The sequence below is a fragment of the Chelon labrosus genome (genome assembly GCF_963514085.1).
Source record: "Chelon labrosus genome assembly, chromosome: 15".
NCBI lineage: Eukaryota > Metazoa > Chordata > Actinopteri > Mugiliformes > Mugilidae > Chelon > Chelon labrosus.
This window is the reverse complement of record NC_140348.1, coordinates 17,226,248-17,249,283: the sequence shown is the minus strand read 5'-3', so window position 1 is coordinate 17,249,283 and position 23,036 is coordinate 17,226,248. Positions and strand designations below refer to the sequence as shown.

At 41.3% G+C, this 23,036-nt stretch overlaps 1 protein-coding gene across 1 annotated transcript in view; it reads left to right on the top strand.

Moving 5' to 3' along the window:
- The window catches only part of eys (eyes shut homolog), a 160,438-nt gene that overhangs the window by 50,467 nt on the left and 86,935 nt on the right, over positions 1 to 23,036 (top strand). The window contains exons 20-25 of the mRNA XM_084562427.1: positions 350 to 471; positions 3,006 to 3,127; positions 4,003 to 4,262; positions 19,373 to 19,469; positions 19,917 to 20,024; positions 21,224 to 21,369. Coding sequence (XP_084418553.1) covers positions 350 to 471; positions 3,006 to 3,127; positions 4,003 to 4,262; positions 19,373 to 19,469; positions 19,917 to 20,024; positions 21,224 to 21,369 — 855 coding nt within the window. The remainder of the gene's footprint in view (positions 1 to 349; positions 472 to 3,005; positions 3,128 to 4,002; positions 4,263 to 19,372; positions 19,470 to 19,916; positions 20,025 to 21,223; positions 21,370 to 23,036) is intronic.

The following is a 23,036-nucleotide window of genomic DNA, read 5'->3' as shown; positions in this document are numbered from 1 at the left end:
GCTGAAAGTGTGGTAACAAATGACAAATCTTAGAAAGAATGGGACACGTCTAAATGGGAGACGAGGAAAGTGCAGGAAGAAAAGACGACTGAATGGGCACTGCAGACAGGTTCATCTAACAGCGGTTAAAGTGTCAAGCTCCGTCAGTCTAATGCAGGAGGTGAACTGTCAAAAAAATTGAGAACAACAGGTTTTTAAACGGCATTAGACTTTTATTTAAAAAATGGAGCCATTGTGCTTTATGCCCATAATCACCACTTAGCCATGTAGACATGTAGGACCCACTGAGAGGTAAGTGAAATAAAAACTGATGCAAGTTGCTGTAACTATCCTACCAACTTTCTTTTAGTCGTGGACGGCTTTTACTGCCTTTGCAGTCCTGGCTACGCTGGGCCGAGATGCGAGCAAGACATTGACGACTGCGTGAACAGTTTGTGCAGCACCAACTCAGTATGCAAAGACCTCCATCTGGTGAGTAGACATGTTTTTCTTTCTTTGGCAGTATAATGGAGTGATATTGCGGCCTTTAAAAGCCTTGGAAACGGCCTAGTGTTCTGTAAATCACCACAGCTGGTAACTCTTCATAAAATATGGATGGAGCTGAATAACAGAAGTTACCGAATATCACCTTTGATGATTCAAACGTTTGAACGCATATCTGCGCATAATTACGAATGCTATGTCTAAAATGTCAGGCGCAAAAAGAAAACTGCTCATAGGACAATTAAGGACTTTTCCAAGGCGCAGCTTTACTTTTGTAGTCATTCAAGTGTTTTTTTTTTTGTTTGTTTGTTTTTTTTCTTTTAAGGCCGATATCATTGATCTGTTGCAGCTGCAAAAAGGCCTTGGGAACTGCATGCTGCTCACAAACTGTGCGATGAGTACCAAGGGCCTTTTTCCAACAGCTGCGTATTTGCTAACAGATTGCATTAGTGGAACAGATGTGTCAAAGATAAAGTCTTCAGCTTTGGCTATGTTTTGTGTCTTGTTTTTTTATCCATATAGTCTGCACTCAAAGTTGGGGTTGGTGTAAATCTTCAAATTAGAGCGTATTGTACGTGAGACCTGAGCAGTCCTCTTTTGTCACGCAACGCAAAATGTCAAATACATATTGATTTCTTTTAAGTTTCAATACCCAACTTTAATCTTTTGAAAGGTTCGACACTAAGATTTTCTGCACTAAGCTGTACACGTTCGACTCGTAGCCGTGAGTGACCTTCCTCCAGGCAACTACTCAATAATGTTCTTGTTTTATCCAGCAGGTCACCTTTTGTCAAAAATAATTAAAGTCACATTATGGATTGCTGAACCACACATTGATATTTCAGAGGTAACTTGATAAATTCTTCACATTTGAATGTTTTCTTTAAAAAAAAAAACAAAAACAAAAAAACAATGTCGATTCACTTACGATGGAATTGAAAGGGTTATTCCTGCACGGACGCGAATGTCAACCAAAACATACTTCGTACTGGTAATTTTCCAAAAGCAAACCTTCATGTCAGTTTCATTGCGGCAATTTTTAGGGATAATTCAAGGACAGATGCTCATTTGTCATATTATGAAGTAGTTTACAAGGAACAGTACGACGAGGTTCCAAAATTGCTGCGGAACAGATACCAGGTTAAAGCATTTTAGTGCAATTTTCATTTTCTGGGAAACTAAAGCCTCCAGATCCAAAGACAAAAGGGCACTGCATGTGAAGGGAATAGAATGTGATATGAGGGATGTAATGAAATTTCAACCAATATTTTTTTTTTACTCGCTCGATTTCAGTGTTGTTTTTTTTTTTTATATATATCAAGTCATTATTCAAATAGGGCCAGGTTTTTGGAAACCCCTTTACACAGTCTTGTTTACTGTGCAGCTATTTCTCTCTCTGTCAGAACATTGTGTCCCACTGAGCTTTAGCTTATTTTGGAGAATTGCCGTCCCTGAAGGTGACTTAGCAGCAAAAATGAGATTATGTTCTATTGCCAGGGGTAAGGAATTGGAGTCTCCTGGAGGTATCTAATTTATCACGAGATGACGGCATTTTCCCCTCCACCTCCGCCGCGGGGCCTACAGTGTACAAATTATATCAGACAAAGTTTAACGGCTCCCCTCCAGTGTATGAAATAAAGATTAGCATGCATTCAACCAGAAGCTCCCAGGACCTTTAGACAAGAGGCTGCCAGTGAGGAGTCCTGAAAAACCCCATGACCATATGACTGCCTTCATAATGTATGCAGAGAGGAATTTAAATGTAGTCAGCACCTTGGAAAGTGGGGAACAACAAACCATGCGTCTCCCGTGCCGTGGTTTATTATCATAATGCAGACCGCTATGATTAAATAAAAGACAAGTGGTTCCATAGTGAACGTGGAGAATATGAGCATTATCAGGAGCTGTATAAACATCTGTTTCTTACTGTAAAGTAGTCACAACCAATTCACTGGCTGTATCCTGACAAATCTGATGTCTATGAAAATTCCTTTCCAGACAGAATATGTTATGGTAATAGTGTACGCGTGATGAAAGCTTGTACGGTGCACCTTGAATGGCATTGGGGGGGGGGGGAGAAAAAAAAACACAGGCTCGCATATTGTCCAGAGGGTGGGTGGTAGGAGGAATACATCTGCATAGCGGTAATGTGAAAATGTAAGACAAGCATGACTCTTCCACAGTTTAACCAGATTGTGTGTGTGTTTGAGTGGGAGGTTTTATTCTGCAATATTTTAAGAAGGTCGGGATGAATTTAATCAAGTCCTTTAAGCGTTGCACCATTTGTTTTCTGAAATGAAGCAGGCACAAATAAGTAGACAAATAACTGACAAAGTAGTCCTCCGACTGCTCCGTAACTACTTAATTAACAGCTTCCACACTGTGTTTTAATGGTGTGCTTTGGCGCCATAAATATTACACCCTTAACTACCTAAAATACTATCTATACCGCAACGAGCGCAGATTTAAAGTGTCGCCATATATCATTGTCTGTCTAAGAGCGTTTCCTCTTTGTGTTGCAGAGTTACGAGTGTGTGTGTCACTCGGGCTGGGAGGGGGAGTACTGCCAACAAGAAATTGATGAATGTTTATCGCAGCCCTGCAAAAACAACGCCACCTGCACAGACCTTCTCAACAGCTACAAGTAGGTGTGCGAGCTGGCTCGAGGGCGCTGTCCTCGCGAGGTGCATCAGTCACTTAATAAATGCAGGGGAAAAGGAAGCATTTCAGATATGTCCTTCCACTGGCGGCGGAGATAATGAATTGCAGATGGCAGGTAAAACAAATGAGTCAATCAATGGCTCACAGCATGAAAAGGTTCCAGGGGATCTGGGACTCATTGGAGGAAAAAGCTGCTGTATCTGCTTCGGCTGATGCCCTGCTCTCGCTGGGGGAGACGTAAAACTGCTTCAGGTGGAAAAGTTGGGGGATGGAAAGGGATGCAAGGTGGAGTGGTTGGTAGCGCTCGGGCACTCACTGCCACCAAGTGGAATATTCACCTGGCTTAAGAGTAGATACTTCAGATTCACACACACACACACACACACACACACAATCTGGTTCTCCCTCCCTTTCTCTGTCTCCGTCTCTCCCTGTCTCTATCTATGTCTAGCATGCATATATTTCCATTTAATCCGCACTCGGCACCCTAACCTCTTGTGTCCTACATTCAGCTGTCCAGAATTAAAAGCTGCTCTGACCAGAAGTGCAATTAACCTGTAAATTTCCCACACTGTCTCTCTCAGAGATCCAGAAGCGCAGCGCCAATATGTATGCTATAGTTATATAGAAAAATGTGTCCTGTGGGTAATTTGAATTGGGGAAAAAAATAAACCCCACATGGTCGTTTATCTGCAGCAGCTCACAGTCACCGTTTTTTTTTTTTTTTTTTAACCATGCTTGTGCCAGAGAGTATGATATCCATAGACAACTGCACAGTGTTTATTTATCTAGAATTTATTTTAATGTATGCCAAAGTGACTTCTACATTTGCCATTTCCCCTCTCCGGTGTATCCAAGGTGTTTGTGCTCACCAGGCTGGACAGGTGTGGACTGTGCAGAGGATGTGAATGAGTGTGATTCCGGGCCCTGTCTAAATGGAGCTCAGTGTCAGGAGTCAGACATACCTGGGGAGTTCTCCTGCACCTGTCCCCCCTTCTTCAGCGGCCCCCTGTGCAACCAGGCTTACGACCCCTGCGACCCCCTGCACAATCCCTGCCTACACAACTCCACCTGCCTGACACGCTCCAATGGAACAGCCTCCTGCAGATGCCCAGCTGGTGAGTGAACACACAGCCTCATCATACTCGTGGAGCTTTTGTCTCTAGCCCGCTTTTCGAGGATAGCTGTAATGTTTTGTTCGATGCTTTGCAGGGAGGTACTTTATAAAAGCACACTTTCCTAATTTCAAAGGAAGAAGATGAAACATGTTCCAGTCACAGTTAGGGATGCATTGTTTTTATTTTCCCTGTGAAATGCATGAGGTTTTCCAAAAAAAAAAGTTACTGTATCACCAGAGACAATAAACGCTTTCATGTGCATTTTTTTGAATGCTAAAAATGTGCTGCACAGCAACAGAAGCTTTTCATTCTGGGATGATTTAAAATGATTAATAATACATTTTTTCCTAACCAGGACACAAAAAAGTAAGACGCATTCTTTGCTGCTACCAGAGAAGAATTTAACTGGAAGCTGGTCTTTTACTGGTCATGGGTTGAACAGTGATTTAAACCTCAGTGTGTCAGAAAGACTTGTTTTCCAGTTTTGCAGAGAATTACTGCCAGACTTGGACAATGATTAGATTTGACCTCAACTGTTCTTCTTTGTCTGGTCAACTTACTCTACTTCAACTTAAATTTCCCTTAATGACTTTGATAGTAGCACGGTTCTGCCCTCACTGTGGTTACTATTAGCTGACATCGTTGCTAGGGTTGTAGACCGCGTTTTTTTGTCCTTGATGTCAGTGAATGCACCATGTAAGAGACGAATGTTAGAGCTGAGAGTTTGCTGAGCGAGAGACACGTATCGGAAGCGTCAGGCTGACCGTGTTTATGTTGTTGCCGTGGGCTACGGCCGACAGAAGCACGTGTTCAAGCTTCAATTATCGTGCAGAAAAGCCTCCGTAGCTTCCTTTGTGTGAGATGGTACAATATGTATTCAGGTCAAGAACATGGATTTAATTGTTGCAAAGCAATGCTTTCTACTGTGTTTGTATTAGTGACGTCACCGACTAGTCGACTCGACTCGACCACATATTAGTCGACTTCAACGCCTATTTGAAAATGTATATATCTAAAATACGTAATGCAAAGTGTGCGATAGTTTACAATACATTTGGTTATATCTTGATAGCCTAATCAGCTCCTTAGAAGTTTGGACATATTGGACATATGGACAGTTTTTTCCTTTCTTTCACTCATGCATAGGAACTTGTATAACAGTCTGAGCCTGTCACCGGTAAAAGCAAACTCTTTTATTTGACTGCGGACAAATTCCCCTTTGAATCCATTTGAGCCATTTTGTGCTTTCCGGAATGAAGTTCTTGCTTGCTCAGTATTATGTAACATTTTTGTCCTTATAAATGATTCAGTCCCAAAAACTTTGAGGACAAAGGACGCATGTTTAAAAATACTGGAACTGTCCTTTACCTCTTCTTCATTCTCCAAACAAGTCAAATTTGGGTAAATCCATTAGTTCCCAATCCTTTGTGATCATACCTCACACCAGTGACCATGTTTTGATCAGAGCTCATAGATACCAGTCAGTCTTACCATTCCACATTGTTCGATAAATGGAGGTCATTGCATCACAGACATTGATTTTGACAGTGAAAATGAATATTTTTGGGAGTATTTTGCCTTCAGTAGGTGCAGTAGAGACGGAAAGGAAATATGGGAAAGAAGAATCCTATCAACCAGGAGTCAAACCAGCAATCTCTTTGCCAGACACACTGTATTCAAACTATAATACAAACGCTCATTGGTTATCAACATAATCCTTAAAATCACAAAATATCACAAGTCAAATTAAAGAAATATTTTTTCTCTAGTTAAACTTTTCAAAGTCTCTAGTACGTGCAAACTTGGCTACTGACAGATGGTGGTTCACAGAAGACTGCCGCTGTGGTCCTGCCGAATTGGTGACTGTGATGGCGGATTGAACTGAAATGAAAACATGTTTTCACAGTGGAAAAACGTTAGCTAAGGAGCAGAACCGGCATAAACAATTCAAAACCTTCATCAAAGCAAAATGTCCTTCTTTGCACTTCGAATTCATGTGCTCAACGTGTCCAGAAACGTGCATATTTGTAGCCAAATTATGCCGAAACGTGGCTAAATAAAGCCTGTCGTGGAGTGCGTCTCTCGTGTGATGAACACAGTTTTAATCCATAGTAACAGACATGAACACTCACAGTGGGATGAAGCTAGCGTGGGTGAGTATTTATGACAAGGAGGAAGCTGCACTATTGCAAATTCAAAATCATAAAAACTCTACCGTTGTAACATTGCTTACATATTTTAAATAATCACATTACAGTTCATTTTTCATGTCAAATATACTGTTTGTTCTCTTGCCCCCTCGCACAAATTCATAAATTACTCAAGAAAATACATCCTCTCAGACTCAAGTCCAACACACAGAAATCTATGTCACTTTAGACACGGAGCAGTGACAATGACCACTTTCTTTGCAAGGACCTGTTCAGATGTTTATCAGTAAGCCCTTAGTAGTTGTTGAATTATTGTAAATGATAGTGTTTTCACATTCAGCCTTTTCAGTGTGCAGGTTAAGATGCTATAGGGTTGTGCTGCACCTAATGTCTCTATCAGCACAGAGATGAAAAGATGTTGCCAGATATAAATAGAGTGGCTGGGTTAGTTTCAGAAAGCTTCCTTGGAGAGGAATAGGAAATTAGGTTCTGGCTGCATACATTACACCAAGAGCTTTGCGTGGGCTTGGTCGTTTTCACTTCACACAAGCATTGTGACTCACTACTCCCCATTATTATTCATCATAAATTCATCCTACATACCTACTACTCAACAAACACGGAGCGGTTATACAACCTCATGGCTTGATCCCAGTACGGCAATTTTAAAGACCTGTTATTTACCATTCAGTGTAGGTTATTTGTCAAGGAAATTGTGTAGGCCTCGCATTATTCCCAAGCCTAATTAAATTAGAATTTGTCTGCCTGTGTCTACCAGACTTAACGCCATAAGCGAATTCCATCCCACACATGGGAGATGGACACAGCACACTAAACATTATCAAGGTTAACTTGTTACGAAATCAACAACAGGGCATCGAGTCCGTGGCATTTAGTCATGCTCATTTATTGCAATGCAGGATGTATGGCGGGAAGTGTAGGGTGCTGGAAAGAGCTGAGTTAAAGAGACAGGAAAGGTCCTCGATTCAAAGACCTTTCAATGATAGAGTGTAGTAGTCATGGCTGCTGCAGCATTGTAACACGTGCTGGTTTGTGCTATTACGGTCCATCGTACAGTCTTGAATATATTTCTTTGATTGTGTTGTCCTTGAGGTGCGACAGTATCAACTGTTTTTACATAAATATTAATTCCATACAAACTGCAATTAACATAAAACTATATATGTACACACCAATCAGGCATAATATTATGACCACCTTCCTAATATTGTGTAGGTCACCCTTGTGCCTCCAAAACAATTGTGACTCATCAGAGAATGGACATGGGCCTTCTGAGGGTGTCGTGGAGTGTCTGGGAACAGAATATTGTTAGTAGGGGCCTTCGGGTCCTGTGGGTTGAGGGGAGGGGTATCAGTGGATCAGGCTTGTTCCAGTGCATCCCACAGATACATGATCAGTTTGGGATCTAGTGAATTTGGAGGCCAGGTCAACACCTTGTGCTGTTTTTCATGTTTTTTTTTTTTTAGTTGTTCCTTAACTGTTTTTGTGTGTGTGGCTGTGTCAGGCTGCATCCCGCTGGGGATGGCTGCTGTCATCAAGGAGTGTCATTGCTATGGGGTGGGGGTGCCTGGTCTGGTCTAGGTGGGTGGTACATGTCTAAGTAACATCCACATGAATGCCAGGTCCAAAAGTTTCCCAGCAGAACATTGTATTGTCACAAGATGGTCAATGTTATTTACTTCTCCTGTCAGTGGTTTTAATGTTTTGGTGGATATCCTACCTGCCCTGGGACTGCAGATGGAAATTAGCAATTTGCTAAATCTGGTACAGTGTATCTTCTCCTCTGTGATTAATGCACTTTGTACATGGTCCCTGTAAGAAATAAAATAAAAAAAAAATAAAAAATAAAAAATAAGATCAATGTACACATATATAGATATATTTACAAGCTCTCAACAGAGTGGATTAAAAATTCTGGATTGTAAAATATCCTGCTCAGAACATATAATGGTTTCAAATAGGTCTGTGCTTGCCGTGTTCCCAAGAACAGTCCATATGAACGCCCCTCTCTTTGGTTAATATATGGTAATTTAGTTGTAGAGCGTTGTCTTTGACCCGTCGTGCGAACTATTGCCTGGCAGTGACGTTTTCATGACTTAGGCTGTTAGCACTCAAACAGCGTGCATTTTGTGTAAATGACTTCCAAAGACGCAGTAATTATTTTGAAAGGCTGAAGTCATTTAACTGATCAAAATGTTATGCTGCGTAACATGTTTATGTCGAAAAATAACATCAAGTATCTGTATTAGTGAAAACCTTAACCAGTTCTAATGTATTTAATATGTTGGAACAACAAAAATAAATAAAATAAAGTTTCATTCCTAGCGTGAAAACAATTTGACTTCAGTCTGAAATTTGATTTTGAATCTGAAAAAACAAAAAAAGAAATCCGTGAATAGTAGTCATAAGTCACACAAATAGGTAACACTTCCTCATTAATCTTTAAAAGTTTCATTTCTAAAAAGCTTTACTTCTTCATTTAATTTGCAATATTTATATCTGTATTTATGTGTTATGTGTTTAGATTCAGACTACAGACTTCATTCAAGATGGTTGTATAAATGCTTTACTTACATAATATATATTTATAATGTTATAATTATAAATGAATAATGCAACACAACTAAAGTAGTTCATTTCGTTTGGCAGTAATGCTCCCCATAGTTCTTACGCTTCCCGCTCGAGCAGAATTTTTGTGGAAAGCATCAGAAGAGGCAGTGTCATCAAATGTGATGATACCCATGAGATGGCAGTAATACTCTGATAGTGGATGTCCCTGTCAAACATTTTATTGCCAATCTTTTGACGATATGCGATGACAGTTGACAGGGGTCTTTTATAAAAAGACAAGCACTGTGGGTTTAATGATCATTTTTCTCAAACTTGCCGCGCCGAACGCGTTATAAAGCTAAGTGTGTGGTCATAGTTTTCCCAAGACACTTGACTAGACTATATCCGTCTCGCGGAAAAAAGGTTGATGTGGCAACTTTAGTGTTCATCAGTTCAGCACAATCTAAAAGGCAGCCATTAGGAGGTTTCTACTGGGACTAGCATTAAAGAGATTTGTAACAGGGGCACAATGGAAATGAGTTTCGCCTACAAAGGCAGTGAGAACCTGGAGGCCGGAATAAAACCAGAGGCAGTTGAAAGGATGTTCTTAAAAGAAAATATAAGTGAAGCATTTCTCCTCTCCTGATTGTAGAGAGCTCCTGTAGGAGGTTTTTGTTCTTGCTCCCAGTGACTCTCCTCTGAGGCCCCGGCCAGGAGGCCTAAGTCATCTTGCCTGACCAGCACAGATGTTCCACTTTCCTCTTAATGAGGAGCCTCAGCAGGGAGTGCCAAACCTGATAGAAGAGCGACCTGAAAATGGGAGAGTAAGGGTAGAGGTTGGGGTGAGGGTTACTGGCCGACAACTACAACAAATGAAACAAACAACACACAGCATCACTCAGCGTAGATTGCAGTACAAATCAGAGCTAACATTAGATTCCTGCAAACAGTTTATAGGCTTCGGTGTCTTTGCTCAGTTTGCTGAGTTGTTTGGAGAAAGGACCGTTTACACATGAACTATAATGTCTTAGGTTTAATCTTATCTGGGACCTTTGCTGCGTATCCTCCTCTTCTGTGCTTTGGACCAGAATCCACCCATGTGTACCGCTTTCTTTTTTTATTCAGTATGTTGCTATTAAAATGCTGGGAAATATGAAGCTTTACTCATTGACCTATTTTTCAGTCTTTGTAAGGATACAAATAAAGTTCGGAGTGCCATAAACTGCAGTTCCATGAATTTCCACTTGAGGCTGACAACTTTAACGGGGGGAGGACAGTTTAGGTTGCTTTCAAAAGTTGCTAACAAAGCCTCGGCAGCTTTTCAAGATGTTCAGGAAACCTATGGGTGACACCAGTGTGGGCTCATTGATCTTCATTTCCACTCAGTGGTTTTGAGGATTTCACCTCAGGGGTGCACAGTAGTTGCTGGCTTGTAAAATTATAGCGGAGACGTGCACAAAAGACGACTGACAACATAATAACTTTTCATAATAAGATTTGAATGACTCACATTTTAGACTTGCAATACATAATAATACAATAATGCATAATAAACAAAAATAATAATAATAATAATTTAGTGGTTGTTACTCTGCAATGTTAATTTGCAGCAGAGCGGTAATATTGCGTAAATGTCAGATTCCTAAATCCTTTTTATTCAAAGGTTCTTTGAAATGGCAGATGGGCTGATTTGAAATGGCAGTTCTGGAGTTTGCACAGTGGAAAGGACACACTGTCAGTATAGCACTTAATGTTTCAGATTTATTAAAGATTTGATAATGTGTTATATAATTTTCATCTACGTGACTGTGCCTATTTGCAGTAGCGCCTTTCTGTTGGGTTTTGGGTGACCGGTTGGCATATTTCAGTGTTAAATGTGGGGCTATTTCACACGGGTACAGTCAGTTTCCCTCTAGTCCATTGCATGAAGTGGAGAAATGTGATTTTTGCGGTATAGGGAATTAACTCGGAAAGCTTTGTGCGGCCCCGTTACACGCAAGAACCATTTGGTCTCCGTGGCTCCGGATATCCCCAGAGGTGTTCCTGGCCAGATGGAGAACAAACCCCTTTATTTGCATGGCATGCTACACTAGCCTTCACCTTCCACAAGATTGAGATTGTGTCCTACCAAACAGTTGGTTAATGAGCTACTGTGGAGCCATGCCAACAGGAGAACTGACACATACATAATACGATATTGAAAAAGATGTATTGAGAATATGTGTTGCCAAAAGGGTGCTGGGAAAGTCTGTCCTCGTTGCATTAATTTTAAGTGATGATTCTCTTTAATAGAGGAGGCAGACAGTATGACTTATAGTAGACGTGCCTCAAGTTATAAACCAGATGTCCTGGCAGATGTATTAGAACATTGCTGTCCCTTTTTCCTAGTTTCAGTAAAGAGAAAAAGAGCAAATCTCAAGTCAGCAGTACTTTGTCATTTATAGTGTGCTCCTATAGGATGACCAGATCATCAGTATGAATTCTGGCTGTGTGTGTAATTTCATGCATTTCACATTTGCTGTCTATTAACAATAGACAGGAGAGTGGCACGGAGTACTGTGCAGTATATGAATGTACTAGCTGAGATAGCAGGAGCAGGTAGTGCACAGTAAATACTTGTATCACACGTGCACACTGTATATAATTAGAAAAGCTAAATATGTGTTCGGTGACTCATCACTTCAGCATAATGTAACTCCGGGGTGGTCCCCAGCCTGCTGACCAGGCATGTTAGTTTATTCAAGTTTCTGTAATAACACTCATCGCTCATTTGTTCTTGAACATATAATGATTATGTAACTCATTAGTGTTATTAAAGCAGTGGGAGCCCTAGACATTTATTCCTGCAATAGAATGTAGTGTAATGTAAAACCATGTTTCTTACTTCATGTGCTATTTAGATTTTGTTCCTCATTTCGTGGGTGTTTTTTTTTTTTTTTTTTTTAATGACCTCGGGATATTCAGCCTTGACTTTTGTCAAGAATGGGCTCTTTAACGCGCGGAGATAGACAATTCACCGGGGATGTTGTTGTTTGCATCTCCTCGTTCGTCGGTGGTTTGAAGTAATTGGTCAAATTCCGGTGACAGCGAAGCTAGCTAGTTAGCTAGTTGCAGTGTGCGCATCATGTCAGCGGTTGGTGACACCTATGACCTCAGGTATGTGTCTGTAGAGGAGATGAAGGTCCGCAATTATTATCATTAGGGGCCAGTCCATGGGGTAATGGCTGGGGAGCAGTGACATAGCCAAACCAATGTGAATTTAAGCCTCCACAGTAACCTTTTGTCCCCATTTTACACTTATTAAGATCAAAGATATTCCAAAAAACTCATGGCGGATAATGGACAATGACAGAGAAGCACTCAGTGGCCGTATTGAATTTGAAGCAAAGTACAAGTAGCATGTAAATCACACGCAACTCATGTCTTGTCAAATATTCTGAAGGCACTCAGAGAAGCAAGAATATATTAACATGTAGCAGGTGTTCAAGCCCAGCATGAGAGTGTGCCCCTTCAGTAGGCAAAGGTCACAACACGCCATTGATATTCTATTGCTTGGGGCTAAAGGTGGTTTCTTTTTTTTTCCATTTTCGCTTCCACACCGCTGTTTCCAGCCCAAACAACAGCTGCATAAAAAGGCACCAATGATCGCATAGTGCTATCAGAGGATTTTTCTTCAGAATTAATAGTTTTGGAGCTCACTGCCGTTTGACCCCTGAATGTTTCACCGCGGGTGAAAATGCCCAAAGAGTCTCTGTAATTCTGTGTAGACTGGATACAGCGCCGACAGGATATACTTGATTTATGTAGCATGTGCGGCTGTACTGTATATCACGATCGTACTCCATGACGATCATACTCGAGGGTAGATGAAAGCTGCATGTGAACGCCGGAGTCCATTGACCGCAGATGCGGTGCACTATAGAAAAGATGATGACGACCTCCTGACAGCAGGAAGATGAGCGCCTTTGTTTATCGCGTTTGGCGGAATAACATGAAAGCACCAGAAAATGAGAACAGCGTGTGCTTCCTCTTAACAAAATAAGGTCATTAATGTGAGTACAGAACGTACAGCACGTCATACATAGGGTGCATGGTGGGGGGAGGGGGCTGGAGCCTTTCCGAGCTGTCAATGGACAAGAGGCGTACATGTACACTTTAGAATCAATTTAGAATCACCAATTAACCTAACCACCATGTCTTTGGACAGTGGGAGGAAGTCGGAGTACCTGGAGAGAACCCACGCAGACACAGGGAGAACACGCAAACTCCACACAGAAAGGCCCCAGTCGGCCAATGGATTCAAACCCAGAACCTTCTCGCTGTATGTGCTAACCGCCACACCACTGTGCCGCCCGGTAAATATTCCATAGCCATAGTAAAAACGATGTAAAGTGAGACCTGGAAAGTTTTCTTGTGAATAGTAAAATGTCTTTTTGTTATGGTTACAGCAATACACCGCTGAACAAAAGCCTCTCTTCATCTCATGACACAGCTGGTACCACAGGGTTATACCCAAAGGGTGACCTCGATGAGTGCAGCTGCATTTGTATAAAGGCAGACTACTTTCTCCTTTAAATGAGGGCAGGTGCGCAGTGAGGACCACTGATAAGAGAAGATCTGGCTCGAGCTATGTCTTTTGAAATCCCCCCCCCCCCCCCCATTTCCCAGCAGAAGGTATGCTCATAAGCATAATAAATATTTATTAGTTTTTACTAATGACATTAAATTTATCTTTCCTAAAATGTTAAATTACAGCGACTAGCCGAGAGGGCATTACGCTGATTTTGTTCTCTATGGGCACAGCTTGCAGCAGCAACCATTATTCACCATGAATATTTCATGTTTTTTTGTGGTGAACATGTTAACCAACAAAAAGTTAAATATATAATGGGAGAAGAGTGGGCAAACCTGCCATTTGCTCACATTTCTCCTCCTTTTTGTCCTGGAAACTGCTAAAATAATATCATGGACCCTCTGTGTCAAATGAAAGACGAGGTGATGAAGTTCAGAGATAAGTATCTGGACCAGTCAAACCCAAACACATATCAGAAAATTGCACAGAGGATACTTGTATTGACTCTCAGCTGGAACCATGCTAAATCGTCCTTTCTTCTTCTTCTTCTTCCTTTTTTTAATATTGCTTAATAAAAATTTAAGGTTCACAATAAAGTCAGGTAGAAGTGAATAGAAGTTTGAATAGAAGATACCTGCGCCCGGGCTGCTCCACAGATTTCTTCCCTTTTCACTTCTTCAATATTTAATACAGCTCTGGTTTTACAATAGTGTTTTTCACGGTCAGAGTAGCACGGTGGAGCCATTCTCCTCGACATTCGTTGTATTTTTTTTTGGCATGCAGCTCCGAAAGCTCAGTGTAGAAAGTGTGTAGAAAGTTTCAAAAATAAGTACATCATCTGCAAACAGTCTGACAGACGAAGAACAGTTCAGGTTCAGGTCATGCCAGGCAAACTTGACTACATGTAAACATAGCCGCAGTTAAAAGTGCATCGTACTGGGTGTGTGTGTGTATTAGCTACTAAACTGACTAAAGCAAAACAAACTTCTGGGTTATACCTTGACAGTAGCTGTGGTTAAGCACTTGCACAATACTGTAAGAAAGAGGTTAGTGGTTTCATTTATGCATAATGTATGAAAATAGGCCGGTAACGGCTGTGCAGTAAACACATTTTAATAAACTCAGTGTTTAATCATTTTGGGGCCATCATTATTTGCGCTGAGGAGGTGGTCCAGGTGTGGAGCAGTGGGGTAAATTGGCTGCACTAGCTGCTGTTTACATGCAAAGAGATTTCTATTCTTAACCCACTTATTCCTAAGTAACCCAGTTTTTGGTCTTTGAATGTGAAAGAACAAAGTCAAGATGTTCTCCTTGGTTATGAGAAACATATTTGTAAGATGTACTCCTTGGTTATGAGAAACATATTTGTGATGGCTAATTGGATTTTTGGTTGGTATTTTCATTTAAACTGATTTTTAAATTTGTTCTAAAATTACTTGCTGTTTGTTGGGTCGGACTGATTAATGTGTATGTGAATTGTTCGGCAGCAATTCTGGACATTTTGGAGTTGAAACATATTGCTATTCTTTTTATCGAATATTTTACACAAAACTAGATTTTTGTTTTGCTGCATTCATAATATACACCGATCAGGCATAAAATTATGACCACTCACAGGAGACGTAAACAACATTGACAATCTTGTGACAATACAATTTTCTGCAGGGAAACTTTTGGACCTGGCATTCATGTGGATGTTACTAAGACCCCCACCCCATAGCAATGACACTCCTTGATGGCACTATCCCCAGCAGACACACACACACAAAAAAACAGTCTAGGAACAACTCAAAAAAACATGAAAAACAGCACAAGGTGTTGACCTGGCCCCCAGTTCCCTAGTTCCCAAACTGATCGAGTATCTGTGCGATGCTTGACTGAGACTGAGCCACAGAGGTCCCTCAACTCAGCCCATAGGACCCAAAAGCCCCCACTAGCAACATTCTGCTGCCAGACACCACAGGACAACCTCAGAAGGCCCACGTCCATTCTCTGTTAGGAAGGTGGTCATAATGTTATGCCTGATCGGTGTATAGACTGTAAATTATGTAATTGGGATTCCAGCGAAGATGCACAGTAACTCTCCGCGTGGATCAATGTGGCCACAGTCTTTTTTTTTTTTATGGTTTTGTCTTGACGTGCAGAATTAAATGCAAGCATTGCAACGTTGCAGGCTTAAGAGCAAATTCAGCTTCTGGGATTAAAGCAAAACTTTTTCCAACTCTACTGTCAGTAAACTCAATATCCTAATGAGTCATCATAGTAGCAACGAGCACGTCCCAGCCGTGTGGAAACATATAAGTTGCAGTCTGTGCTTCTTCTTCGCAGCTTTTCTATCTGGAACTATTTTCTGCATTTACATCTCGGTTGTGTTTTCTCATTTTGCAGCATGTTTTTTAACAGCATTTATGACCAACTAGATTAAGATCTGTTTTTGAGTCGTCCCACCCTTCTGCCACAGGGGTCACGATTAAGTTCTTGTGGCATTTGTGCGCCGCATTGTGTCATAAAAACTTACTGGAAGATTGAGGCCACGGTAGATTAAAAACTTGTAAGGGCAGAGCTCTGACACAAAACTCCCATTCATGATGCATTTTGGTTTCAGCAAGGAAACCCTGCGCAGATTAAGGCCACAGTGCCGCCTGAAATATGACAGCCCAGCCACAGACAAAGATTGTGATCTATATTGCAGAAGCGGCGAGTTGTATAATTTAAAATGAGCCCCTGCCGAGACATTAGACTGACGGAAGACAATAGTCACAAATGTAGCTGCCCATACCAAACTCACTGTCTTAAAATGAAGATGTCCCTCATATTTCAATTGAAATGTCAATCAACCTTTGTTCACGATCCACCGGGGATTACCCACAATTTCTTCTCCTCTGAGACGTTTACTGGCAGCGGCCGTGATCACATACTGTAGCTGTAGCCAGATGATGGAATGACTACGTGAGCACGCGCCTTGGGTATCCCTCTCTGTACTCTGTCAAAGAGAAGCCTCCAGTCACTGCTTAGTGGCAGAAGATGCATTACATTGCAGTGACATTCGAAATAGTCCCCAAGGTGCTCCACCATTGCTTTGAGTGACAGACCAGCTTGGGAAACCTGTGCTGTCCCATAATTCACCAGATGCTCTGTGCTCTCTGTGGTCTTGCGGTTTCCCTCCCATTCCTCCATCCCGGTGTTCTCCTACCAGTGTCAGAGCCCTCAGCTACCTGTATTTATTTTTTCATTAATGTCACTTAAGTTTCTCTCTTTTATTATTATATAACACATCCACATTGAGGAATAAATAAAGGATTACCTTGTGTTATCTTAAATAATGACTTATTGGTGCTGCTTTTATGTAATTTTCTTCCATCCGTCATTTATAGTACAGCATATTGTAAAGGCACCGATACAAAATTATTTCCATTACAGATTATTATACAGTATTACTTCCTGATATGATTACATACCATACAGGAGATCCTCCAGAAGTAGGCAAAATGAAATTTTTAGCTTTCTGATTCTCACATGTGCAAGATTAAACCACATTTAACTTGTTTCAAAAATAATTATCGACCATATCATTGTTAAAACAAGCGCCTATCCTCAGCTGAGCATTATCATTTGCATGAACCAAAGAAAAAGAAATGGTTCAAATATATGTCACTTTAACTTGAAGCAGCGGGAGCAGCGTAATGAGACAACGAAACAATAAGAGCACCAACGCGCATTAGAGCTAGTTTTATTAACCCTTTATTATATACTTGCACCACTTTTAATTATGCATGGCAGATGGTGCTCTGCGGGGGCGACACAGTGGGGTTTTGAAGTCTGAGCTCTGAGCTTAAAGCTGTTTGATAGCAGCATTGTACAGGAAATGGTATCTGTGTATAATTGCTCATACTGTGTCAGCTGCAGTGGCAGGAATAGTCGCACGATGCTGGAAAGCAACAGTATGGAGGCAAACCGTGGCCATACAGAATCAATAAGCTAGGCTTAATTGTTTTCCATGGTATCCGTTCTGTATGTCTGGTCTTTGACTTTAGTGGCGGAAGTTGATTCATTTTGTTGAATATCGTATGTGAATTATTATATTTGTAGCCACTGTGCAGAAATCTCGTCCCACCCTTCTGACGGTGAGTTATTACACAAACACTGTTCACACAAGTGTGTGATATCAGCCTGCAGACTACAGCCCCTCAGTCCCATCTCTTCTTTCAGCACTCTCCACCAAGGAAAAGCCCCGCCGGTACTAATCTATGTTTGTCCTCACCGTCGCTCTCTTTGTTTTTCAGACTGTAAGCCTCCCTCCGAACACCGAGTTTCTTTTTTATCTGGAGCATCAGAAACTTTCCCTGGAAGCTTGTTAGGTTTTTATCTCATTCCCCCAGACTGCCAAAAATCATAGAACCTTAGTTACATTAATAACTTTTGTTTTATGCCACGCGCCTTTTAGCTGGAGCCAATTTCTTCTCCGTCAATTTAGTGGCTCCACTCTTTGGCTCTGGCGAACCATCATTGCTGGTCATTGTAAAACGCATCGCAACCAGTGCACCGGTGTGTGGGAACATTGCCACAGACGAACAGCTTTAAAACAAAGACATTAGCAGCGTGTGCTCTCTTCTAATAATAAGGTCTTTAACATATCAGATGTTAATTCATTAAGTCCTGCAGCTTTAAAGAAAATCATTTATAAAGTATTTATTTGACAACTTTAAATATCTCACAGCGCTCATAATTAAGTGATATGTTTTAGCACTGAGGTTGTGGTTACAGGTTTTGGATTGGATTGTATTCTGTTGAAACACAATTCAAGCCATCTCACCACCACTAACCACAAATACCTCAGTGATAAATTCATTCATTCATTCATTATCCATAACCACTTATCCTACGGACAGCCACGGGGGGGCTGCAGCCTACCCCCGGATAGGTCGCCAGTCTACCACAGCTCAGTCTATCGCTCAGTAAATAAATACATAAATTTACACATTCAAACGCTGAAAATTATGACCATTTGCAAGAGCAGATTTGTTGCCAGCGCTGAGGTACTGAGTTTCAATGGATCGCATTAGTGCACTTAATAAGATGGCCTCTGAATGCCAGTTGAAAGTAAATGGTTTTGAATAATATTTTGTGCTATAAATTCTGTGATATTTAAATTATGTACTTCAGGAGTGATTAAAATTCACAGGATTTTGTTGTTTGAGATTTAAATCTTTACTGTGCATTCATGAAATTATTTTATTTAACAAAACCGACATATACACATGGAGTTGTTCAGCAGAAAACCATTTAATGGACCAGACCCAGGCCGAGCAGTGGAGGAATACCTCCGCTAGGCAGAACATCACAGGCTCCCAGGCTGCTTTCAAATGTACAACAAAACATCCATGCTGATCTGCTTAGCCATCCTGCCCCTCAACCCCCTAATGAACAGGGGCAAAAGACCTCTTGGGCTTAGCCTCTCCCTCTTACCCTAACTTAACAAGATGTCCCCCTGCTCCCTCGCTTTCCCTCCCTCACACACACAGACACATATGCATGGTTCTGCACACACAAGACACACACACACACACACACACACACCTCCCAAACCCCAAACCACTAACCCTCAGACCAATCTGTCTGTGGCACTAAAGTATTATTAGACTTACACACTCTCAAAGGGGAAACAGTGAGTGCCGAGAGCTAGAAGATGAGATATGCTACAGGGGCTACTAGTTCCATTAAAATGGCATTCACTGGGGCCTTTGTTATCATCGGCCCTGACGTTTTCAGGATGTAGTGGGGTTTGCTGATCCATGACCATCTCATCTATCTTTCAGGATTTGAAGGAAGTTGGTGTGAAATTGACACCAATGAGTGCAGTTCAAATCCATGCCAAAACCAGGGCGACTGTGTGGACCAGGTCAACAGTTACAGGTAAAAATAAAATAAAATAAAAAATAGAATAGAAGTGTTATCCATAACCAGGTTTTCATTTCTTAGGAGGCGAGATAAGGTCAGACAATTTTGTAATGGACTTTGTTAAATGTGGAGTCTGTGTGCTTCAAGATATTATATTGTATGGCTGATAGCAGATCACCTTAAGCTAAAATTTGCTATTAGCTCACAACCTGCCTTCATATTTAGATAGCAGCAATGAACTATTTCAGACTGAAATGAGGTCAAATAATGAACAGTCGCTGCAGATATTATTGCACATTTTGGGCAATCGGACTAAATATGATATGTAATTAATATCAGTTAATTCCTATGGATTTTTTTTTTTTTTTTTTTTGCACTTTGTCTGTGCCTGTAGGAAACAGACCGACCTTCTATTTTCCATCTGAGACAAAAATATCAATATTAATGATTTTTCTTTTCCAGCTGTGATTGCACGATGGGATTTTCTGGCCTTCGCTGTGAAGAAGACATCAATGAGTGTGCCTCTAGTCCTTGCAACAATGCAGGCATTTGTCAGGACCTTGTGAACAAGTAAGTAGGAAAATAAAAAATTTTGTGTGTTTCTTTGTATATATATATTTCTTTTATCTTTACAATTTTCTTTGTGTGAGCACCAGTAAGGGCCAGACGCATCTAATTTCCTGAGTTTGTTTTGAAAGGCGTACGAACAAAACCCAAAGAAAACATACGAGGGTTACGGTGTTCCTCTTCAAAGCCAGCCGGTTTATATAACAAGCCTGTCTTCATCCTTGACACACATAAGCTGCTATTCCGAAGACAGAGAGCGAATTCAGCAGGAACACATCATGTATCTAGATTGGGCTTTACACCGCCGGTGCTTCTCTCTGCTGTGCTTAATGGGAGCCCCGGGGCTTCCGGGGCTTAGTCGGACAGATGGGTAGAGAAGTCCCAGGGCCAATTTGAGTCCTAAATGGTTTGTCTCCAGTTTGTCTCCCGTCATGATTCTGTTCCCATGTGACCCGGCCCTGCTCAGAGCTCTCCCCTGATTGCACAGTCCAGGGAGTTCACATCAGGTGTGTTTTAACCTCGCTGCCCACCGCACGCCTCTGTCTCCGTCTCCCTGACCCAAACAAGCGGGTCCATCTGTGCCGTTCTGATGAATCAGACGCTGCCGTGTACTCACTGCTGTCTTATGTTTACACTACTTTTATTTTTTCTTAAAGTACGAGAAGTATGAGAGTGCAACAATGGCGTTAATTCAATTCCGTTCTCAGGAGCCCCTTGACAATAAATACCACTTAGCATATTTTAGAAATTTGATAAGATATAACTGGTTTACTGGTGAATAATCTACTAACGTGTGAGAGTTGCTAAGACAGAGGTGGCTAATTGCCTGTTTTCTTATTATGTCACTTCCCGGCATGATAGCATTTCCTCAGAGGTGTGTGGTCAGGTGCTATAAAGCTGCCGAGAGGGATTTAAATTGAGTAAAGCGTCTCATTGTACACGTTAAGCTCTTCCCTTTAGAAATAAGTCATTAAACATAATTTAAATTAACCGTAGGAAACTTAATTGCTTGTTTTTTGTTTCTGTGACAAGATTTGTGTTACTTTTCTGCACTGTAGTTTGTCTTTGTGGGTTTTCTTTTGAGTGTGTTTTTTTTTTTTTTCTTCTTTTAAACAAGAAAGTTCTCCAATGTCGTCTAACATTCTTCTCTTCGCAGGATTTCACTTTATTCCGTAATGATTAAGTGTTATCATCTTCCTTAGGTTCCACTGCATTTGCCCTCCTGGTTATTTTGGAACGCTGTGCGACCTGGATGTGAATGAGTGTGAAGTTTCACCTTGCCTACACGAGGGCATCTGTATCAACACGCCCGGGGGCTTTAAGTGTGTCTGTCGCCCTGGATACTCAGGTAGCTCTTTTGCCCTTAGGTGACACGAAGATCAATATGAGAGTCTAAAAAGCTTATCATGACTGCCGCGGCTGCACGCCATTGAGGCAACTCTGACACAGATCTGGCTTAGTGTAAAAAAAAAAAAAAAGAAAAAGAAAAAGCTTCACAATGCCTGCTTTTAATTAGCTCGCCTGCTTCTGCAAGATACAGTGCCTGCTTTTCGCTAAAGCTAACAAGAGATAAATTCGTGTCACCTGTTTTATCTGATGAAAACTTCTCACTGTCTGTTAGTTACTTTGATTTCATTTCATCTGCCTCTTTAGTGTCGGCGCACTATTGTTATTTTACTTCAATCCATTTGTCTTATTTTCCACCCGGAAGGATATCGAGCTATTTTAGCGCGCGTGTGTGTGCGAATGTGTGTGTGCGTGCGCACACAATCTAAAGCCGATTCCTGTCAGATACCGGGAAGATTAATTTCATTTGTCTTCCACACTGTATCATCAATTTATCCTTCCCCAGTTGAGAGAGAAGGGGGAAATCTCTGAGGTATTGCTACTCTGGAGAGCAGAACCTGACACGCATGGCCCAATTCCCACAGAAGCAGCTTTTATTATTAGGCCTACGCACAGAACAGTACAAGTCATTACTTTTTCTGTTGCTCTAAGCTCATCTGAGGAAACAGGGTTCCCCAAGAGAGCAAGTGGCCGGAGGATACAGTTTGGATCGGCTCAAACCAAGTAGAACTCACACAAAATATTTGCTCTAGTAACACGTCTAACAACACCGTCGCAACTTTCCACAGAAAACACACAAAGTAATAGGCTCGGCGGGCTCTCGTGGCTGCGCCGCGTGTTCTTCCCGCGCTCGTCTAAATTTGCCGTCTTCGGGTGATTCATCATTCAGCCTGATTGGAATGGATTGAAATGTTATTCTGCTTTGATGGTATGATGTGTCATCTCTCCTGTCCCGGTGATTCTGTAACTCGTTGTGTCACTCGACGGTATTAACATATTATTTGCCTCAGCCATCAGGCCAGTCGGGGGGCTATTTCTGCGTACGGGGTGCCAAACTTCATTTTGACTGGAACAGCTGAAGCTGCTTGCTAATAAATCAGCCCAGTGCTCTATCACTTTCATGAAGCTATAATGACACTTTACTTGCACCTGCATCACTGGCCGTGTTGAATTTACTCCAGCGCGTTCGTCTTTTCTGCGTTTTTATTAAAAATGGCTTTTACGCGTCTTTGAGCAGCAGCAGGTTTTTTTTTCTGAGGAGTGAGATATTCCTTTTTTTTAAAAATGAGGCAGTTTCACATGATTGAAGCAAGAAGTCAGAGAATAGTTTTATTTCTGTTTCTGTCTTCTTTTTTTTTTCCTAAAAGCGTGTATGCTGCACTTTGAGGGTAAACATGAAGATGACTTAGAGTCAGGTGTGTTTTACTTGCTCAACTCTAGCTATGGATCAACCCTAATCACACGTAATTTCACTTTATTTTTAAATGAATTAAAAGAAAAAAAGGTTTCGATCTTAGCTGCCAGATTGTTGTTTAGGACATCCGGTTTAAGCGCCTGTGTAATCGCAGCAACGTGTGCATAGGTGCTGCGCTCCGTACAGAGGTCAGAGGTCATCGCAGTGACATGATGAATGGGTAATTGTCTTTATATAAATCACAGTTTAAGCAC